This window comes from Somniosus microcephalus, chromosome 17 (assembly GCF_052327205.1).
Source record: "Somniosus microcephalus isolate GS21.2 chromosome 17, FLI_Smic_1.0, whole genome shotgun sequence".
Classification (NCBI taxonomy): Eukaryota; Metazoa; Chordata; class Chondrichthyes; order Squaliformes; family Somniosidae; genus Somniosus; species Somniosus microcephalus.
Genome location: NC_141003.1, coordinates 4773583 through 4794957, shown reverse-complemented (window position 1 = coordinate 4794957; position 21375 = coordinate 4773583). Strand labels below are relative to the sequence as shown.

Here is a 21375-nt window from a genome sequence, read left to right as displayed (position 1 = left end):
CTTTGAAGGTGGCAGGACAGGTTAACAAAGCAGTTAATAAAGTGTATGTGATCCTGGGCTTTATAAAGAGGCAGAGGGTACAAAAGCCAGGAAGTTATGCTAAACCTTTATAAAACACTAGTTCAGCCCCAGCTGGAGTATTGTGTCCAATTCCAGGCACCGCACTTTAGGAAGGACGTGAAGGCTTTGGAGAGGATACAGAGGAGATTTACCAGAATGGTTCCAGGGCTGAGGGAATACAGTAATGTGGATAGACTGGAGAAGCTGGGACTGTTCTCCTCAGAGCAGAGAAGGCCAAGAGGAGACTTGATAGAGGGGTTTAAAATCATGAGGGGTTTAGGTAGAGTAAATAAAGAGAAACGGTTTCGAATGGCTGAAGGGTCAATAACCAGAGAGCACAGATTCAAGGTGATTGGCAAAAGAACCAGAGGAAAAATGTTTTTACACAGCGAGTGATTAGGATCTGGAATGCACTGCCTGAAAGGGTGGTGGAGGCAGATTCAATTTTATCTTTCAGAAGAGAGTTGGATAAGTATCTGAAGGAAAAAAATGTGCAGGATTACAGGGAAAGGGCAGGGGAATGGGACTAGCCGAGAGTCGGCACGGGCTTGATGGGTCGAATGGCCTTCTTCCGTGCTGTAACCATTCTATGATTCTATCCCCTTCTCCCTCGTGTTTGTCCAGCCTCCCCTTAAATGTATCGATACTATTTGCCTCAACCACTCCCTGTGGTAGCGAGTTCCACATTCTCACCACTCTCTGGGTAAAGAAGTTCTTTCTGAATTCCCGATTGGATTTCTTGGTGACGATCTTCTATTGATGGCCTCTAGCTTTGCTCTTCCCCAGAGTAGACAGAGTAGGTCTCTACTTACCCTAACCTCTCATCATTGTAAAGACCTCGATTAGGTCACCCCTCAGCCTTCTCTTTCAAAGAGAAAAAGGGACCCAAGTCTGTTTTATGTTTTCCTGATCATTATAACCTCACGTGCCTGGGATCATCCTTGTAAATCTTCTCTGCACCCTCTCCAGTGCCTCTATATCCGGTTTATAACATGGCAACCAGAACTGTACGCCGTACTCCAAGTGTGGTCTAACCAAGGTTCGATACAGGTTTAGCAAAACTTCACTACTTTTCAATTCTATCCTCTAGAAATAAACCCTAGTGCTTGGTTTGCTTTTTTATGGTCATATTAACCTTCGCCGCTACTTTTAGTGACTTATACTCCCACATCCCTTTGCTGTTCTACCTCATTTAGATTCTTATTTTCCAAGTAATATGTGACCTCACTATTTATTTCTTACCAAAATGCAATACCTCACCTTTATCTGTGTTCAAATTCATTTGCCAATTATATGCCCATTCTGCAAGTTTATTAATGTCTTCTTGTAATTTGTTGCAGTCCTCCTCAGTGTTGACACACTCACACACTGAACCCTTCACGGCTCGGTTACACACTCACACACTGAACCCTTCACGGCTCGGTTACACACTCACACACTGAACCCTTCACGGCTCGGTTACACACTCGCACTGAACCCTTCACGGCTCGGTTACACACTCACACACTGAACCCTTCACGGCTCGGTTACACACTCACACACTGAACCCTTCACGGCTCGGTTACACACTCACACACTAAACCCTTCACGGCTCGGTTACACACTCACACACTAAACCCTTCACGGCTCGGTTACACACTCGCACACTGAACCCTTCACAGCTCGGTTACACACTCACCCCTTCACGGCTCGGTTACACACTCGCACACTGAACCCTTCACAGCTCGGTTACACACTCGCACACTGAACCCTTCACGGCTCGGTTACACACTCACACACTGAACCCTTCACGGCTCGGTTACACACTCACACTGAACCCTTCACGGCTCGGTTACACACTCGCACTGAACCCTTCACAGCTCGGTTACACACTCACACACTGAACCCTTCACGGCTCGGTTACACACTCGCACACTGAACCCTTCACAGCTCGGTTACACACTCACACACTGAACCCTTCACGGCTCGGTTACACACTCGCACACTGAACCCTTCACAGCTCGGTTACACACTCACACACTGAACCCTTCACGGCTCGGTTACACACTCGCACACTGAACCCTTCACGGCTCGGTTACACACTCACACACTGAACCCTTCACGGCTCGGTTACACACTAGCACACTGAACCCTTCACGGCTCGGTTACACACTCACACACTGAACCCTTCACGGCTCGGTTACACACTCACACACTGAACCCTTCACGGCTCGGTTACACACTCGCACTGAACCCTTCACAGCTCGGTTACACACTCACACACTGAACCCTTCACGGCTCGGTTACACACTCACACACTGAACCCTTCACGGCTCGGTTACACACTCACACACTGAACCCTTCACGGCTCGGTTACACACTCGCACTGAACCCTTCACAGCTCGGTTACACACTCGCACTGAACCCTTCACGGCTCGGTTACACACTCGCACTGAACCCTTCACGGCTCGGTTACACACTCGCACACTGAACCCTTCACAGCTCGGTTACACACTCACACACTGAACCCTTCACGGCTCGGTTACACACTCACACACTGAACCCTTCACGGCTCGGTTACACACTCGCACACTGAACCCTTCACGGCTCGGTTACACACTCACACACTGAACCCTTCACGGCTCGGTTACACACTCACACACTGAACCCTTCACGGCTCGGTTACACACTCACACACTGAACCCTTCACGGCTCGGTTACACACTCACACACTGAACCCTTCACGGCTCGGTTACACACTCGCACTGAACCCTTCACAGCTCGGTTACACACTCGCACTGAACCCTTCACAGCTCGGTTACACACTCGCACTGAACCCTTCACGGCTCGGTTACACACTCGCACTGAACCCTTCACGGCTCGGTTACACACTCGCACTGAACCCTTCACGGCTCGGTTACACACTCGCACTGAACCCTTCACGGCTCGGTTACACACACACACACTGAACCCTTCACGGCTCGGTTACACACTCGCACTGAACCCTTCACGGCTCGGTTACACACTCGCACTGAACCCTTCACGGCTCGGTTACACACTCGCACTGAACCCTTCACGGCTCGGTTACACACTCGCACTGAACCCTTCACGGCTCGGTTACACACTCGCACTGAACCCTTCACGGCTCGGTTACACACTCGCACTGAACCCTTCACGGCTCGGTTACACACTCGCACTGAACCCTTCACGGCTCGGTTACACACTCGCACTGAACCCTTCACGGCTCGGTTACACACTCGCACTGAACCCTTCACGGCTCGGTTACACACTCGCACTGAACCCTTCACGGCTCGGTTACACACTCGCACTGAATCCTTCACGGCTCGGTTACACACTCGCACTGAACCCTTCACGGCTCGGTTACACACTCGCACTGAACCCTTCACGGCTCGGTTACACACTCGCACTGAACCCTTCACGGCTCGGTTACACACTCGCACTGAACCCTTCACAGCTCGGTTACGCACTCGCACTGAACCCTTCACGGCTCGGTTACACACTCGCACACTGAACTGTTCACAGCCAAGGCACTATTTCTGGAATGATCGTGCTGTAGAGTGGAGGTGATCGTCCGGTAAAACAGGGGATTCAGTAACCCTACAGCCATGGACAGGGACCACTTACCTTGGGATTTTTGTCTGGAAGCGATTGTTGACTGGTATCCGACCTTTCTTATCGAATTCAATCCCCATCTCCTGCAGTCCCAGACCGTCAGTGAAGGGACGACGTCCAATGCTCACCAGCAGCACATCACAAATGATCACATCCACCTTTCCACCAGCTGCAGCCTCAATACTAGAGAAAGCAGATGAAACACTTCAAAGTGTGCCTGATGTGAGCTCCACGCACCTTTCTGCACACAGGTATATAAACGGGATTTAGAGTGATTACATCTTCCAAACACCCTTTATCAATCCAATCCGGACACACACATTTCATACTCACGAAACATCAATCTTTCCATCAGGTCTCTTCATTGCTGCAGTAACCTTTGTGTTAAGCTTGAACTTCAAACCCTGCTTCTGAAGAATGCGCTGAAAATTCTTGGAGATCTCCATGTCGATCCCGATTCCTCCAACATGTCCCTGGAATTCAACAGCTGTCACTTCGGAACCAAGGCGCTGCCACACGGAGCCCTGAAGACAGATGAATATTACAGCTTCCACCAAACACCCGTTGCTGTGACATACACACCAACTCATTCAATATTGCAACAGGAGCACTGGTTCATTTCCCTCTCTGTGGCAGTGGTGGGCGGTAGCAGATGTTTGGTACGCCGGGGGAATCTCATTGCTGCAAACTATTCCTGACACTTCTGTGGGGCTGCCTCACAGGGCCAGGACATCATTCTCCCACAGGAGGCAGAGCAAACAAGGGTCAAAAGTATACAAGGCCCTAGTGCCTGGAGAGGCCAATCAAGTGTTGGGCTGTGGCAAAGCCACCAAGGGACTCCTGTATAACTGCCTTTAACAGAGTGCTACAGCACCCAAGTTGTTTACTGTATGTAAATAGCCAGTTCTGGGTAGGTCCCAGAACCAGCGTGATGACGTCATCACGTTGGTCACGCGACGTCCCGAACGGCGGGAAACGTGATGACGTCATGATGTCAGACTGGGAGGTTCCCAGTTCAGACCTCGTGAAGCCAGCATTAAGAAAATACCTGTTGATTGTTTCTCCTGCATACCATTGTTTGTTCTCTAGTTTACATTAAACTTCGTTTTATTATTGGACTGACTCGACCTCAGTACTTCAGTTAGGGATCTGTCGATTCCTGCAGGGCCATCTTTAGGAGCCATGATTGAGATCACTCCCGAGATCCTGGTGTTTCTTTAAACGCTCCATCACCCCAGCACAACCGAGTGCATGTTCTATCTGATCCTCCGATGGCAGAGTGGATGGAGGCAGTAAATCACACAGATTAGAAGGCACTATGGGACTTCCAGTCTGCACAGTTCGCAGATCTCTGCTGGGCAGCTGTGTGGGGGAAGGAACAGGCAGGTTCCTGCTCCTGATAGACATCCAATCAGCCCTGCTGGAAAGGGCATCAGCATGCTTGTTTATTGGGAACCAGATCAGGCCTGGCTGTGACACCCTGCACAGTCAGTCTGCCTGGGCCAGTGGACAATGTGTTCGAGGGCTGATGGCACCATGGGACTAAACCACAGCAGTGTCTGAGGGAAGCGTGAGGGAACAGGTGGGGAGAACAGATTCTTTACACATGTCCTGAGGTGTATAGGGAGGCCGGAGATTGAAATACAGCAGCTTTTGTCTTGCTCGAATGGTCGAGCTGTCAGAAAACCTGCTTCTTCCCCCTCCAAAGGAATGAAGAGAATATTCTTTCAGAAAGTTTAACTAATGTGTTGGGAAACTATGGAGCGAGAAAAGCCGCCTATATTTAAATTACTAGAGCTGGTCCAGGAATCATTGTGTAAACCTGAAATTTTCACAGGAGTACCTGTGGGGTAAGGGATCTCAGTCGCACATTTATCAGTCGGAATATTATTTCTAAATCGGGGAGCATTAATCCTGCAGCAGTCGCTTGATCAGCAGGCTTGGCCGGTTAGAATCTTCATTCGAGAGCTGATCTGGGCACTGCCAGTTTCTGCATATTTTTTTGGAGGAAGGTGACATGTTGTGCATCGCGGAATCAACAACAGCATGTGAAAAAACACAATCCCATACACAGACAGTCGCTGAAGGACAAACCACAGAATGTGCAAGTCGACATGTTGTACGCTGGTGTTCAGGGCCACAGATTTTCTCCTAACGGAAGTGTTCTAACATCTTACTTTAACTCATTAAATATGTATTAATAAACTTAATGATTCATTTTTCTTATTACCTCTACTCTTATTAAAAGTGGAAGCTTGCCTACAAAACCTGTGGCACCATTTGTCTGGATATCATGTATCACCGGGAATGGGCTTCCAATCTCGGGGATTTTCAGAATGCCAGTCTCCACGAGACCAGAAGGCGTTTTGATTTGGGGCTTTAGTGTCCTACAGGTGCTGGAAATCACACCGTGCTGACATGCACCATTATTGAAGGGTGACTAGCAGATAACCGATATTTTTAAAACTGGCGTCATTTTTTGCCACACTAATTAATAAATGGTTTTAGTAATAGAGACAGACTACAAAAGCAAGGAAGTTATGCTGAACCTTTATAAAACACTGGTTCGGCTTCAGCTGGAGTACTGTGTCTAATTCTGGGCACCGCACTTTAGGAAGGATGTCAAGGCCCTGGAGAGGGTGTGGAAGAGTTTTACTGGAATGGTTCCAGGAATGAGGGACTTCAGTTACGTGGGGAGACTGGAGAAGCAGCGATTGTTCGCCTTAGAGTAGAGAATATTAATTGGGGATTTAATATAGAGGTGTTCAAAATGCTATGGGGTTTTGATAGAGTAGATCGGGAGTAACTGTTTCCACTGGCAGGAGGGTCGGTAGCCAGAGGACACAGATTGAAGATACAGGAAACTTTGTGCTATCCGGCACCCATGGGACCGAGCTACTGCCGTTTTTTTAAAAGCTCTGGATAGACCAGCGTCAATGTTATCAGATAGGAGCTTTTCATCGCAGTATCTGACCGTGGCTTGGAAGCATCTCTGAAGCTGTTGCTAAGATACAGAGACGCTTTCTAGAGCCTGCCGTATCTGACCACAAACACTGTTGCTCAGCAACAGCTTGTAAACACTCGGCCCAGTAGCTTGGAAGCGTCTCTGAAGCTGTTGCTAAGCGACAAAGACGCTTTCCAGAGCCTGCCTGTGAAAAGAATGCTCGGAGAAAAAAAAACACCTAACCAAAACGGCTGCTGATTTCAGCCGTTAGATCAAAGTTGCCGGACATTCAACTTCCGGATAGCTCAAAGTTTCCTGTAATTGGCAAAAGAACCAGAGGGGAGATGAGAAGAATTTTTTTTATGCAGAGTACAGATCGGGAACACGCTGCCTGAAAGGGCAGTGGAAGCAGATTCAACAGTAACTTTCAAAAGGGAATTAGAGAAATACTTGAAGGGGAAACATTTGCAGGGCTATGGGGGAAGAGCCGGGGGGGGGGGCTAATTGGAGAGCCGGCACAGCCACGATGGGCTGAACGGCCTGCTTCTGTGCTGTATGATTCTATGATTCATCGTTTTTAAACAGAGGGCTCTCATTTCTGCAGTTTCCAACATCATTTAAAGAATAATTTTCATCTTTTCCATTTCCTTACCAATTCAACACCAATGACACCAGCACCAATAACCACCATCTTCTCAGGAACTTGCTTCAATGATAAGGCTCCCGTCGAAGACACAACAGTCTCTTCATCAATCTGTGGGCATGGCATATTAATGTTGTTAATTTAAACTCTTAAGTAATTGACTTTCGGGTAAAGAACATGAACAGGTTCCACACGTACAAAGCACAAGTCTTCAAAGTAGACAGGATGCGGCAAACATGGGGAATGGGCAGAGAAATGGGATTAGTGTGGATAGTGCCCACTCGAGTCAGCACCAGGACGATGGGCTGAATGGCCACCTTCAGTGCTGCAATTTCCATGAAACACATTGTGAAACAGATCGGGATGGCGCACTTCGTATTAACCAAATAGTTACTGTCAAAACAGGAGAACTTTTCAAACTCAAGAATAGCCCTTCTTTCCTTCGAGTTAATAGATGTACCTGAATACCAGGGAAAGGTGTAACCTCCGACCCTGTGGCGATGAGGATGTTCTTGGAGTTGATGATTTGTGTGCTGCCGTCACTGCAGTGAGCTGTGACCTGGTTTTTCCCGGTAATCTTACCGTGCCCTTGGACATGTGTCACCTGGTAGAGAAATGGAAAGAGACAGACAAATATCAAGACGCTTTATTCTTTTATTCAAATGCAAGTCAAACTTCTCAAATAAGCAATGCTTAAAATGTCATCCCTTTTTAAAAAGATGGGGGAGAATTAGCCTCGTGACAAAGAAAGATTGCACGTTTCAAAATCCAAGTTAAAGACTTGCATTTACAGGAACCTCTTCTTTATCCAGCACCGACGGGACCGGCGTGGTGCTGGTTTATCAAAAAGTCCGGATTACAGCGAGGTATAGTAAAAGGTACGAGAGCTCCGTACACAGCAACAAATCCAGGCTTCCCTGTTGCTTAGCAACAGGTGCAGGAACCCCGGCCACAGACCAAGCGTCCCTGTTGCTTAGCAACAAGTGCAGGAACCCCAGTTACACAGCCACAAATCCAGGAACGGCCACTAATATGAAGTAAAACTTACCTGAACCTACTCCTGAATTTTGCCGGTTAACAGAGATTTCCGGTTATTTAGGTGCCAGTAAATCGAGAGTTTCCTGTATATAGCGCCTTTCACGACCACCAGACGTCTCACGGCGCTTTACAGCCAATGAAGTACTTTTTGAAGTGCAGTCACTGTTGTAATGTAGTAAACGCGGCTGCCAATTTGCGCACAGCAAGCTCCCACAAACAGCAATGTGATAATGACCAGATAATCTGTTTTTGTTATGTTGATTGAGGGATAAATATTGGCCGGAACACCGGGGAGAACTCCCCTGCTCTTCTTTGAAATAGTGCCATGGGATTTTTACATCCACCCGAGAGAGCAGGCTCTCGTTTAACGTCTCATCCAAAAGACGGCACCGCTGACAGTGTAACACTCCCTCAGCACTGCACTGGGAGTGCCAGCCTAGCTTTATGTGCTCAAGTCCCTGGAGTGGGACTTGAACCCACAACCTTCTGACTCAGAGGCGAGTGTGCTGCCCACTGAGCCACAGCTGACACTAAAGTTAAAAGGTTTGTGTGTTTGGACAGTTAGTTCTCAGCAGAGTACCAAGTGTCTCACTGGGACAGTAAAGCATTGGAGGCTGTCATTCGAACTTGCTTTATCTCTGTCTGGTTGGCCAATCGCCAAACAAGATTGTCTCCTCTAGTAAAATTGCAGAAAGTGTGTGTGTGTGTGTGTGTGTGTGAAGTGCAGGAAGCAAATCAGACAGTGCAGGAGAGTGAAACTAATGTGGACGGTTTTAGCCGAGGTTTCAGACTGCCTCACTGCAATACAGGAGCACACACTACAGATCAGGGAATATCAGTACAAACAAAGGCCTAGCCTCGGGTCCTCTACATTTCACGCCCAAACCATTGGTGCTAAATTTAAAATGTGCAAATATTGCTAAATTTAAAAGACAGAATTTCCTCCATTTAGAAGTATGTGAATTTTTAAATATATTTCAAAATGTAAAAAACAAAACTTGAATTCTGATCTTAAAAAGCATAATAATGAGCAATGCTCAAGTGACAGGGACCAGCTATTGAAAATCTGAAACTCGCAGTTAATCAAACGTGGCCATGTTCTGTCACAGCTCCGTGGAAGACCGATTCTCCATTACCCGACTAAAGCAGGCAAAGCACGGAGTGAGTGAGCTCTCGGCCCAACACCGCCTGCAAAAAACACAGCTCATCAAGCTAGGTCCAAAACGAACCTTATTTTGTTTAAATAAATGGGCAATTCCACCGGTCAATGACTTCACCGCACTGTTCTTTTGTTCCATCATCTTCTCCAGGTTAAGATTCATTCCTGTGACTTTAAAACAAAATGAAGTAGTATAACTTGCAAGGGAGGCGGAGGTTTGTATTGGAAGGGGATTTGGGGCATTTCCCATGGCAAATACTTGCATGATGTCTGCAATATTGTCAAAGCACATCTGCCTCAACTGAACGTGAACGAAACAGTCCCCGAGCAAAATGGGCTCTCACCCCCCGACAACAAATGGCCAGATCACATAATCTGCATTGAAATAAGCCACGAGATGACCAACTTCATGCATTTTGTTTAGATTTTATAATCAGGGAGGCAGGGTAACATAGCAAAGACAATTTAAAGAAAAAAATAATTTGTTCTTCAAATTTTACATATAAAACAGCATTATTAAAGGGGGGCATCAGTGAGGAACTGAGCGCGAGTAATGATCAACTCCAGGTTACTCACCTTCAATTACTAACCAAATCTTGTACTAAAATGAACACAAGTAGGTAGGGAAGAGAAGACAGAGGGCAATAAACGAGAGATCGACTTACTTTCAATCCCTCTGCTGGCAAAGTCCTTCCCGTGGGCCAAGTGATAAAGATAGGAGTTATTCAGCAACGCCTTCAAACAATAATCACAACATTGATTAAGTAGCTAATCTTAGAGGTGATATGTAAAGCATTAATACACGGACCGATACGACAGTGCATCAATACACGGACCGATACCGCAGTGCATCAATACACGGACCGATACCACAGCGCATCAATACACGGACCGATACCGCAGTGCATCAATACACGGACCGATACCACAGCGCATCAATACACGGACCGATACGACAGTGCATCAATACACGGACTGATACGACAGTGCATCAATACACGGACCGATACAGTGCATCAATACACGGACCGATACGACAGTGCATCAATACACGGACCGATACGACAGTGCATCAATACACGGACCGATACGACAGTGCATCAATACACGGACCGATGCCACAGTGCATCAATACACGGACCGATACCGCAGTGCATCAATACACGGACCGATGCCACAGTGCATCAATACACGGACCGATACGACAGTGCATCAATACACGGACCGATACCACAGCGCATCAATACACGGACCGATACCGCAGCGCATCAATACACGGACCGATACAGCGTATCAATACACGGACCGATACGACAGTGCATCAATACACGGACCAATACAGTGCATCAATATACGGACCGATACAGTGCATCAATACACGGACCAATACAGTGCATCAATACACGGACCGATACAGCGTATCAATACACGGACCGATACAGTGCATCAATACACGGACCGATACGACACAGTGCATCAATACACGGACCAATACAGTGCATCAATACACGGACCAATACCGCAGTGCATCAATACACGGACCGATACAGCGTATCAATACACGGACCGATACAGTGCATCAATACACGGACCGATACCACAGTGCATCAATACACGGACCGATACCGCAGTGCATCAATATACGGACCGATACCGCAGTGCATCAATACACGGACCAATACAGCGTATCAATACATGGACCGATACCACAGTGCATCAATACACGGACCGATACCACAGTGCATCAATATACGGACCGATACAGCGTATCAATACACGGACCGATACCACAGTGCATCAATACACGGACCGATACCACAGTGCATCAATACACGGACCGATACCACAGTGCATCAATATACGGACCGATACAGCGTATCAATACACGGACCGATACCACAGCGTATCAATACACGGACCGATACCACAGTGCATCAATACACGGACCGATACCACAGTGCATCAATACACGGACCGATACAGCGTATCAATACACGGACCGATACCACAGCGCATCAATACACGGACCGATACCACAGCGCATCAATACACGGACCGATACCACAGCACATCAATACACGGACCGATACCACAGCACATCAATACACGGACCGATACCACAGCGCATCAATACACGGACCGATACCACAGCGCATCAATACACGGACCGATACCACAGCGCATCAATACACGGACCGATACCACAGCGCATCAATACACGGACCGATACCACAGTGCATCAATACACGGACCGATACCACAGTGCATCAATACACGGACCGATACCACAGTGCATCAATACACGGACCGATACCACAGTGCATCAATACACGGACCGATACCACAGTGCATCAATACACGGACCGATACCACAGGGCATCAATACACGGACCGATACCACAGTGCATCAATACACGGACCGATACCACAGCGTATCAATACACAGACCGATACCACAGTGCATCAATACACGGACCGATACCACAGTGCATCAATACACGGACCGATACCGCAGTGCATCAATACACGGACCGATACCGCAGTGCATCAATACACGGACCGATACCGCAGTGCATCAATACACGGACCGATACCGCAGTGCATCAATACACGGACCGATACAGCGTATCAATACACGGACCGATACAGTGCATCAATACACGGACCGATACCACAGTGCATCAATACACGGACCGATACCGCAGTGCATCAATATACGGACCGATACCGCAGTGCATCAATACACGGACCGATACCGCAGTGCATCAATACACGGACCAATACAGCGTATCAATACATGGACCGATGCCACAGTGCATCAATACACGGACCGATACCACAGCGCATCAATACACGGACCGATACCACAGTGCATCAATATACGACAGTGTACTAATACGGCATTGATTAAAAATGATGCAGTGCGTCACATATTGAGCGAGTACTTACTTTGGAGGGGATACATCCCACGTTCAAACATGTTCCACCCAACGTATCGTTCTTTTCCACACAGACAGTCTAAAAGGTTTAAAAATGAATGTTAACATATTAAAAGTATTTAAAAAAATGTGTGCTGGATTAACACCAGCTCTCAGCCTGTCCTGTAACTAAACGATCAAAGACACAGTAAAAGTCCAAGTATTGTTCTCGACACTGTTCCTGAAGTTGTCTGGCAATAAAGACCGTATCAATAGTACATTTGCCTTTTCTGAATACACACTGGCTGTTTTAAACATTCTGGATGAACCTCAACATGTTCAGTTATCGTAGAACAATGGTAACAGTAAAGATTCACAAAGTTTCTGAAATAGCCTTTCACTTCGAGACTGTAATAGAAACATAGAAACATAGAGATAGGAACAGGAGTAGGCCATTCGGCCCTTCGAGCCAATACAACAAACGACCATCCTCCCCAATGCAACAACTGACCATCCTCCCCAATACAACAACTGACCATCCTCTCCAATACAACAACTGACCATCCTCCCCAATACAACAACTGACCATCCTCTCCAATACAACAACTGACCATCCTCTCCAATACAACAACCGACCATCCTCTCCAATACAACAACCGACCATCCTCCCCAATACAACAACTGACCATCCTCTCCAATACAACAACCGACCATCCTCTCCAATACAACAACCGACCATCCTCCCCAATACAACAACTGACCATCTTCTCCAATACAACAACTGACCATCCTCCCCAATACAACAACTGAACATCCTCTCCAATACAACAACTGACCATCCTCTCCCATACAACAACTGACCATCCTCCCCAATACAACAACTGACCATCCTCCCCAATACAACAACTGACCATCCTCTCCAATACAACATAGAAACATAGAGATAGGAACAGGAGTAGGCCATTCGGCCCTTCGAGCCTGCTCCGCCATTCAATGAGATCATGGCTGATCTTCGTCTGAGATCATAGCTGATCTTACCAGTTCAGTACCCCGTCCCCGCCTTTTCTCCGTAACCCTTAATCCCCTTAGCCTTCAGAAATATATCCAATTCTCTCTTGAAAATATTTATTGAATTAGCCTTCACAGCCCTCTGTGGCAGGGAATTCCACAGGCTCACCACTCTTTGAGTGAAGAAATTCTTCCTCATCTCTGTTTTAAATGATTTGCCCGCTATTTTTAGACTGTGGCCCCTGGTTCTGTGCTCCCCGGCCATTGGAAACATTCTCTCTGAATTCAGCCTGTCCAGGCCTGCCATAATTTTATATGTTTCGATGAGATCCCCTCTCAATCTTCTAAACTCCAGTGAGTACAAGCCCAAACTATTTAATCTCTCTTCGTAGGTCATTCCCGCCATTCCAGGTATCAGCCTGGTGAATCGCCGTTGCACTCTTTCCATGGCAAGAACATCCTTCCGCAGATGGGGCGACCAAAACTGTACACAATACTCCAGATGCGGTCTCACCAGCACCTTGTACAGCTGTAGTAAGGTATCCCTATTCCTATACTCGAACCCCCTTGATATGAAGGCCAACATACCATTTGCCTTCTTAATCGCCTGTTGCACCTGCATGCTCTCCTTCAGTGACTGGTGCACAAGAACACCCAGGTCCCTCTGCACTTCCCCATCTCCCAATCTATTGCCATTTAGATAATAATCTACCCTCCTGTTTTTACCCCCAAAGTGGATAACCTCGCATTTATCCACATTATAGTGCATCTGCCACGTATCCGCCCATTCCCCCAACCTGTCCAAATCGCACTGTAGCCTCCTGACATCCTCATCAGAGCCCACCCCTCCTCCTAGTTTAGTGTCGTCAGCGAATTTGGAAATATTGCATCCAATTCCCTGATCCAGATCATTTATATATATTGTGAACAGCTGGGGTCCCAGGACAGATCCTTGCGGCACCCCGCTGGTCACTGCCTGCCACTCCGAAAACGAGCCGTTTATTCCAACTCTCTGTTTTCTATCCGCCAGCCAGTTCTCTATCCACGTTAATACTTTGCCCCCAATCCCATGAGCCTTAATTTTGCATGATAATCTTTTGTGTGGAACCTTATCGAAGGCTTTCTGGAAGTCAAGGTACACCACATCCACTGGCTCTCCCCCATCTATTTTACCAGTTACTTCCTCAAAAAATTCCAGCAGATTAGTCAAACACGATTTACCCTTTGTAAATCCATGTTGACTCTGTCCGATCCTTTCCCCATTTGTCAAGTGCTCCGCTATTTTATCCTTAATAATGGACTCTAGCATTTTGCCCACAACCGATGTAAGGCTTACTGGTCTATAATTCCCTGCTTTCTCTCTACCCCCCTTTTTAAATATTGGGGTAACATTAGCTACCCTCCAATCCACGGGTACTGTTCCCGAGTCAATGGAGTTCCGGAAGATGATCCTTAGAGCATCTGCTATCTCCAGGGCCACCTCCTTAAGTACCCTAGGATGTAGTTTATCAGGCCCCGGGGATTTGTCGGCCTTCAGTCCCCTCAACTTACCCAACACCATATCCCTAGAGATACTAATTTCTGTCAGCTCCTCCCTCTCATTAGTCCCTATGTTTGCCGATATTCCTGGGAGGTTATTTGTGTCCTCCTTTGTGAATACAGAACCAAAGTATGAGTTTAATTGGTCTGCCATTTCCTTATTCTCCATTATATATTCTCCCGAATCGGACTGCAAGGGACCGACTTGGGATTTTACCAGTCTTTTCCTCCTGATATACCGATAAAAGCTTTTGCAGTCTGTCTTTATGTTTGCTGCAAGTTTACTTTCGTATTCTATTTTCCCCTTCCTGATTAATCCCTTTGTCCTCTTTTGCTGTATCCTGTACTGCCCCCAATCTTCCGGTCTGGTGCTTTTTTTTGCCAGTTGATATGCCCTTTTTTTTGATTTTATGCTGTCCCTAATTTCCCTCGTTATCCACGGTTGAGCCACCTTTTTAGGTTTATTTTTATGCCAAACCGGTATAAACATGTTCTGGAATTCTTCCATTCTATCTTTGAATGCTTGCCATTGTCTATCCACTGTCAATCCCCCCAGAAACACCACCCAATCAATCTTACCCAATTCCCGTCTCATACCCTCGTAATTCCCTTTATTTAAGTTCTGGACCTTAGTCTCTGATTCAATTTCCTCACTCTCCATCTCGACTGAGAGCTCGATCATATTATGATCGCTCTGACCCAAGGGGCCTCGTACAAGAAGATTGTTGATAAGTCCCTTCTCATTGCACAATACCCAGTCTAAAATGGCCTGATCTCGAGTCGGCTCCTCGACATATTGGTCCAGATAACCGTCCCGAAAACATTCCAGGAATTCCTGCTCCTCAGAATTTTTACTAATTTGGGTAGTCCAATCAATATGTAAATTAAAGTCACCCATGATGACAGCTGTGCTCTTATCGCACGCTTCTCTAATTTCCCTTTTTATGCCTTCCCTCACCTCCATATTACTATTTGGAGGCCTATATATCACACCCACTAACGTTTTCCTCCCCTTGCTATTTCTCATTTCTACCCATACAGATTCCGTTTCATCCGAGTTAATATCCTTCCTTTCCATTGCATTAATCCCCTCCTTTACCAGCAATGCTACCCCACCTCCCCTACCTTTTTGCCGATCCTTCCTAAATATTGTATATCCCTGGATGTTAAGTTCCCAGCCTTGCCCACCCTGCAGCCACGTTTCTGTAATCCCAATCAAATCATACTTGTTTACCTCTATTTCCACAACTAATTCATCCACCTTGTTCCTAATGCTTCTAGCATTAAGATACAAAGCCTTCAGGCTTGCTTTTTTCACACTCTCATTATGAATTAGTTTGGCCCTTTGTGTTTCTCTCCTTTGCTTATTGCTTCTCACCTTTCTACCATCTATTTCTGACTTCATATGACTTCCCTCTTTTCCACTACCTAGGTTCCCATCCCCCTGCCAAATTAGTTTAAATCCTCCCGAACCGCCCTAGAAAATAAAGCATTCTCCGCAGCCAGAGGACACAACTAGCCACAACTAACATTTAAAGCAATGACAAGTCCCCCATACCAAGATTTTAAATCATCCAGACTATTAGAATTGTGACCAAAGCTCCCGATTTACCACAGCACTATCACGTTTAGGCCGCAGTCGAACTATGGTAAACATCAGAGACTGTCCTCCAGGTCCTAAACTAGCCAGGAGGAACATCCCGGGAGACCTAGTTCCTGGTTATATATTTCACAGGACTCAAATGTACCACAGATCCATTGGAAGAGTGGGTCAGACATTAGATAGCAACGTAAATACACATTTGGTGGTGTTTCCACAACACGGTGCATGTGTAATTCCTATTAAATGTAGGAACAGGAGGAGGCCATTCAGCCCCTTGAGCCATTCAATGAGATCATGACTGATCTGTGACCTAACGCCATCTACCCCATATCCTTTAATTCCTTTGGTTAACAAATCTATCAATCTCAGATTTAAAATTAACAGTTGATCTCGCATCAACTGATGTTTGCGAAGCGTTTTCCAAACTTCTACCACCCTGTGTGTGTCGAAGTGTTTCCTAACTTCACTCCTGAAAGGTCTGGCTCTAATTTTTAGACTCTGCCCCCCAGTCCCAGACTCCCCAACCAGCGGAAATAGTTTCTCTCTATCTACCCTATCTGTTCCCCTTAATATCCTGAAAACTTCGATCAGATCGACCCTTAATCTTTTAAATTCCAGGGAACACACCCCTAGTTTGTGTAATCTCTCCTCGTAATTTAACCCTTGGAGTCCGGGTATCATTCTGGTAAACCTACACTGCACTCCCTCCAAGGCCAATATATCCTTCCTGAGGTGTGGTGCCCAGAACTGCTCATAAGAACATAAGAAATAGGAGCAGGAGTAGGCCAATCAGCCCCTCGCGCCTGCTCCACCATTCAATAAGATCATGGCTGATCTGATCCTAACCGCCAAGCTACTATCACAGAACCATCTCCTGAATCTAACAGAATTAGACACACGAAATAGGAGCAGGATCAGGCTACACGGCCCCTGGGCCCGCTCCGCTACCCACAGGGCCATGACCGATCCGAACCTAGACTCATGTCCAAATTCCTGCCCGCTCCCCGTAACCCTTAATTCCCTTTACTTCTAGGAAACTGTCTATTTCTGTTTTAAATTTATGTAATGATGTAGCTTCTACAGCTTTTTGGGGCAGCATATTCCATGGACCTACCACCCTCTGAGTGAAGTAGTTCCGCCTCGGCGGCGAGCTACAAAAGGCGGCAGCAGGGCCAGGAGAGGCCTCAGAGCAGCGGCGGCAGCTAGCGGGAGCAGCGGACCTGCGGGAGACTCGGCGGCAGCGGCGAGCTACAAAAGGCGGCAGCGGGGCCAGGAGAGGCATACCAAACTCTAGTCTGCGAGCTCAGAGGGAAGGAGAGAGGTAAAAAGTAATCGGGGTGTGACGTCAGCAGGAAGCAGGTAAGTGATTGGTGGGTGAGTATTTCTCTCTTTTCAATACAAGCTTGAATTCTGTGGTGTTAAATTTCTAGGGTCTCTGTGGTGTAGTGGGGACAGTTGGTAAATAAAGCGCCCTAGAGTATACCTGTAACTGGGGTATTGAATACATTTTAAAATTAATTAAAGGTGTAAGTCATGGCAGGAGAGCTCAGACCCGTGTTCTGCTCCTCTTGCTCCATGTGGGATGTCAGGGACGCTGCCAGTGTCCCTGACGACCATGTGTGCGGGAAATGCATCCAGCTGCAGCTACGTGTAGACCGCATTGCGGCGCTCGAGCTGCGGGTGGATGAATTTTGGAGCATGCGCGATGCTGAGAGGGTCGTGGATAGCACGTTTAGCGAGTTATTCACGCCTCAGGGTAGGGCTGCACAGGCAGAAAGAAAGTGGGTGACCATCAGGCGGAGCAACAGAGGCAGGCAGGAAGTGCAGGGAACCCCTGCGGACATCCCCCTTTCAAACAGGTATACCAAGTTGGATACTGTTGAGGGGGATGACTCACCAGGGGAAGGCAGCAGCAGCCAGCTTCCTGGCACCAGGGACGCTTCTGCTGCTTAGGAAGGGAGGAAAAAGAGTGGGAGAGCAATAGTGGTAGGGGATTCTATCGTAAGGGGAACAGATAGGCGTTTCTGTGGCCGCAAACATGACTCCAGGATGGTTTGTTGCCTCCCTGGGGCCAGGGTCATGGATGTCACTGAGCGGCTACAGGGCATTCTTAAGGGGGAGGGTGAGCAGGCAGAGGTCGTGGTCCACATTGGGACCAACGACATACGTAGGAAGGGGGATGAGGTCCTGCATCAAGAATTTAGGGAGCTAGGTAACAGATTAAAGAGCAGGACCTCAAAGGTTGTAATCTCTGGATTACTCCCAGTGCCACGTGCTAGTGAGTATAGGAATAGGAGGATAGTGCAGATGAATGCGTGGCTAAAGAGTTGGTGTAGGAGGGAGGGTTTTAGTTTCCTGGATCACTGGGCCTGCTTCTGTGAAAGCTGGGACTTGTACAAATCGGACGGGTTGCACCTGAACCAGAACGGGACAAATATCCTTGCGGGGAGGTTTGCTAGCACTATTGGGGGGGGTTTAAACTAACTTGGCAGGGGGATGGGATACAGAGGGGAGCTGAAATAGGGGGTGATGTGCTGCCAATTATAGAGAAAAAAACAAGTCAGCTTGGTAGACAGGGCAAATATATAAGGGCAAGGCTGGATGGCATCTATTTTAATGCAAGGAGTCTTGCAAATAAGGTGGATGAACTGAAGGTGTTGATAAACACATGGGAGTATGATATTGTTGCTATCACGGAGACATGGTTGAGGGAGGGGCAAGACTGGCAGCTCAATATTCCGGGGTACAGAATCTTCAGGCGAGACAGAGGGGGAGGTAAAAGAGGAGGGGGTGTCGCAATATTAATTAAGGAGTCAATTACTGCAGTAAGGAGGGATGATATATTAGCAGGTTCCTCTAATGAGGTCATATGGGTGGAGCTTAAAAACAAAAAGGGGGCAAGCACTTTGCTGGTAGTGTACTATAGGCCGCCAAACAGTCAGGGGGAGATAGAGGAACAGATATGTAGGTAAATCTCAGAGAAATGTGCAAATAATAGGGTAATAATAATGGGGGATTTCAACTTCCCCAATATTAGCTGGGATAGTCAAAGTGTGAAAGGCTCAGAGGGTGTAGAATTCTTAAAGTGCATCCAGGAGAGCTTTTTGAGCCAGCATGTAGAAAGTCCTACAAGAGAGGGGGCGGTACTGGACCTAATTCTAGGGAATGTGGCCGGCCAAGTGGAAAAAGTGCTAGTAGGTGAGAACTTTGGTGACAGTGACCATAATATGGTGAGATTTAAGGTGGTCATGGAAAAGGACAGGGATGGGCCGGAAATAAAGGTTCTAAATTGGGGGAAGGCCGATTTTAATAGGATAAGGCAGGATCTGGCCAAAATGGACTGGGATCAGCTACTTGTAGGAAAATCCGCATCGGAGCAATGGGAGGCTTTCAGAAGGGAGATTGAGATCATACAATGGCAACATGTTCCCGTAAAGGTCAAGGGTGGTTCCAAAAACCACAGGGAACCTTGGATGTCAGGGGATATACGAGAATGGATTAGGAAAAAAAGGAGGGCTTTTGGCAGATACAAAAGGCTAAAGAAGGAGGAAGCCCTAGAGGAGTACAAAAAGTGCAGGGGGATACTTAAAAAAGAAATCAGGAGATCAAGGAGGGGCCATGAAATAACACTGGCGGGCAAAATAAAAGGAAAATCCTAAGATGTTTTATAAGTATATTAAGGGTAAGAGGATAACTAGGGAAAAAATAGGGCCCATTAGGGACAAAAGTGGCAATCTGTGTGTGGAGCCGGAAGATGTAGGAGGGGTTCTAAATGAATTTTTTGCATCTGTTTTCACTATGGAGGAGGACGATGTAGACATAGAAATAGGGCGGGGGGACTGTGATATGCTCGAACATATTAGCATCGAGAGGGAGGAGGTATTGGCGGTTTTAGCAGGCCTAAAAATGGATAAATCCCCAGGCCCGGACGAAATGTATCCCAGGCTGCTGTGTGAGGCAAGGGAAGAGATTGCGGGGGCTCTAACACATATATTCAGGACCTCTCTGGCCACAGGGGATGTGCCAGAGGACTGGAGAACCGCTAATGTAGTACCATTATTCAAGAAGGGAAGTAGGGAAAAACCGGGGAACTACAGGCCAGTGAGCCTAACATCAGTGGTAGGAAAATTATTGGAAAAAATTCTGAGGGACAAAATTAGTCTCCACTTGGAGAGGCAAGGATTAATCAGGGATAGTCAACATGGCTTTGTCAAGGGAAGATCATGTCTGACTAATTTGATTGAATTTTTTGAGGGGGTGACTAGGTGTGTGGATGAGGGTAACGCAGTGGATGTGGTATACATGGATTTCAGTAAGGCCTTCGATAAAGTCCCGCACAGGAGACTGGTCAAGAAGGTAAGAGCCCATGGAATCCAGGGTGCCTTGGCACATTGGATACAAAACTGGCTTAGTGGCAGAAGGCAGAGGGTGATGGTCGAAGGTTGTTTTTGTGACTGGAAGCCTGTGGCCAGTGGGGTACCACAGGGATCGGTGCTGGGTCCCTTGCTGTTTGTGGTCTACATTAATGACTTGGATATGAATGTAAAAGGTATGATCAGTAAGTTCGCGGATGATACAAAAATTGGTAGGGTGGTAAATAGCGAGGAGGGTAGCCTCAGTCTGCAGGACGATATAGATGGGTTGGTCAGATGGGCGGAACAGTGGCAAATGGAATTTAACCCGGAAAAGTGCGAGGTGATGCACTTTGGGGGGACTAACAAGGCAAGGGAATACACAATGAATGGTAAGACCCTAGGCAAGACGGAGGGGCAGAGGGATCTGGGCGTGCAAGTACACAGATCCCTGAAGGCGGCGGAACAGGTGGATAAGGTGGTAAAAAAGGCATATGGG

The 21375-nt window shown here is 47.1% G+C and overlaps 1 protein-coding gene across 1 annotated transcript in view; it reads right to left on the bottom strand.

Moving 5' to 3' along the window:
* Positions 1–21375, bottom strand: part of dld (deltaD) — a 63177-nt gene that overhangs the window by 25717 nt on the left and 16085 nt on the right. The window contains exons 4-10 of the mRNA XM_086009824.1: positions 12406–12474; positions 10122–10191; positions 9527–9627; positions 7720–7863; positions 7269–7370; positions 4006–4196; positions 3685–3855 (exon numbers count right to left, since the gene is read on the bottom strand). Coding sequence (XP_085865950.1) covers positions 3685–3855; positions 4006–4196; positions 7269–7370; positions 7720–7863; positions 9527–9627; positions 10122–10191; positions 12406–12474 — 848 coding nt within the window. The remainder of the gene's footprint in view (positions 1–3684; positions 3856–4005; positions 4197–7268; positions 7371–7719; positions 7864–9526; positions 9628–10121; positions 10192–12405; positions 12475–21375) is intronic.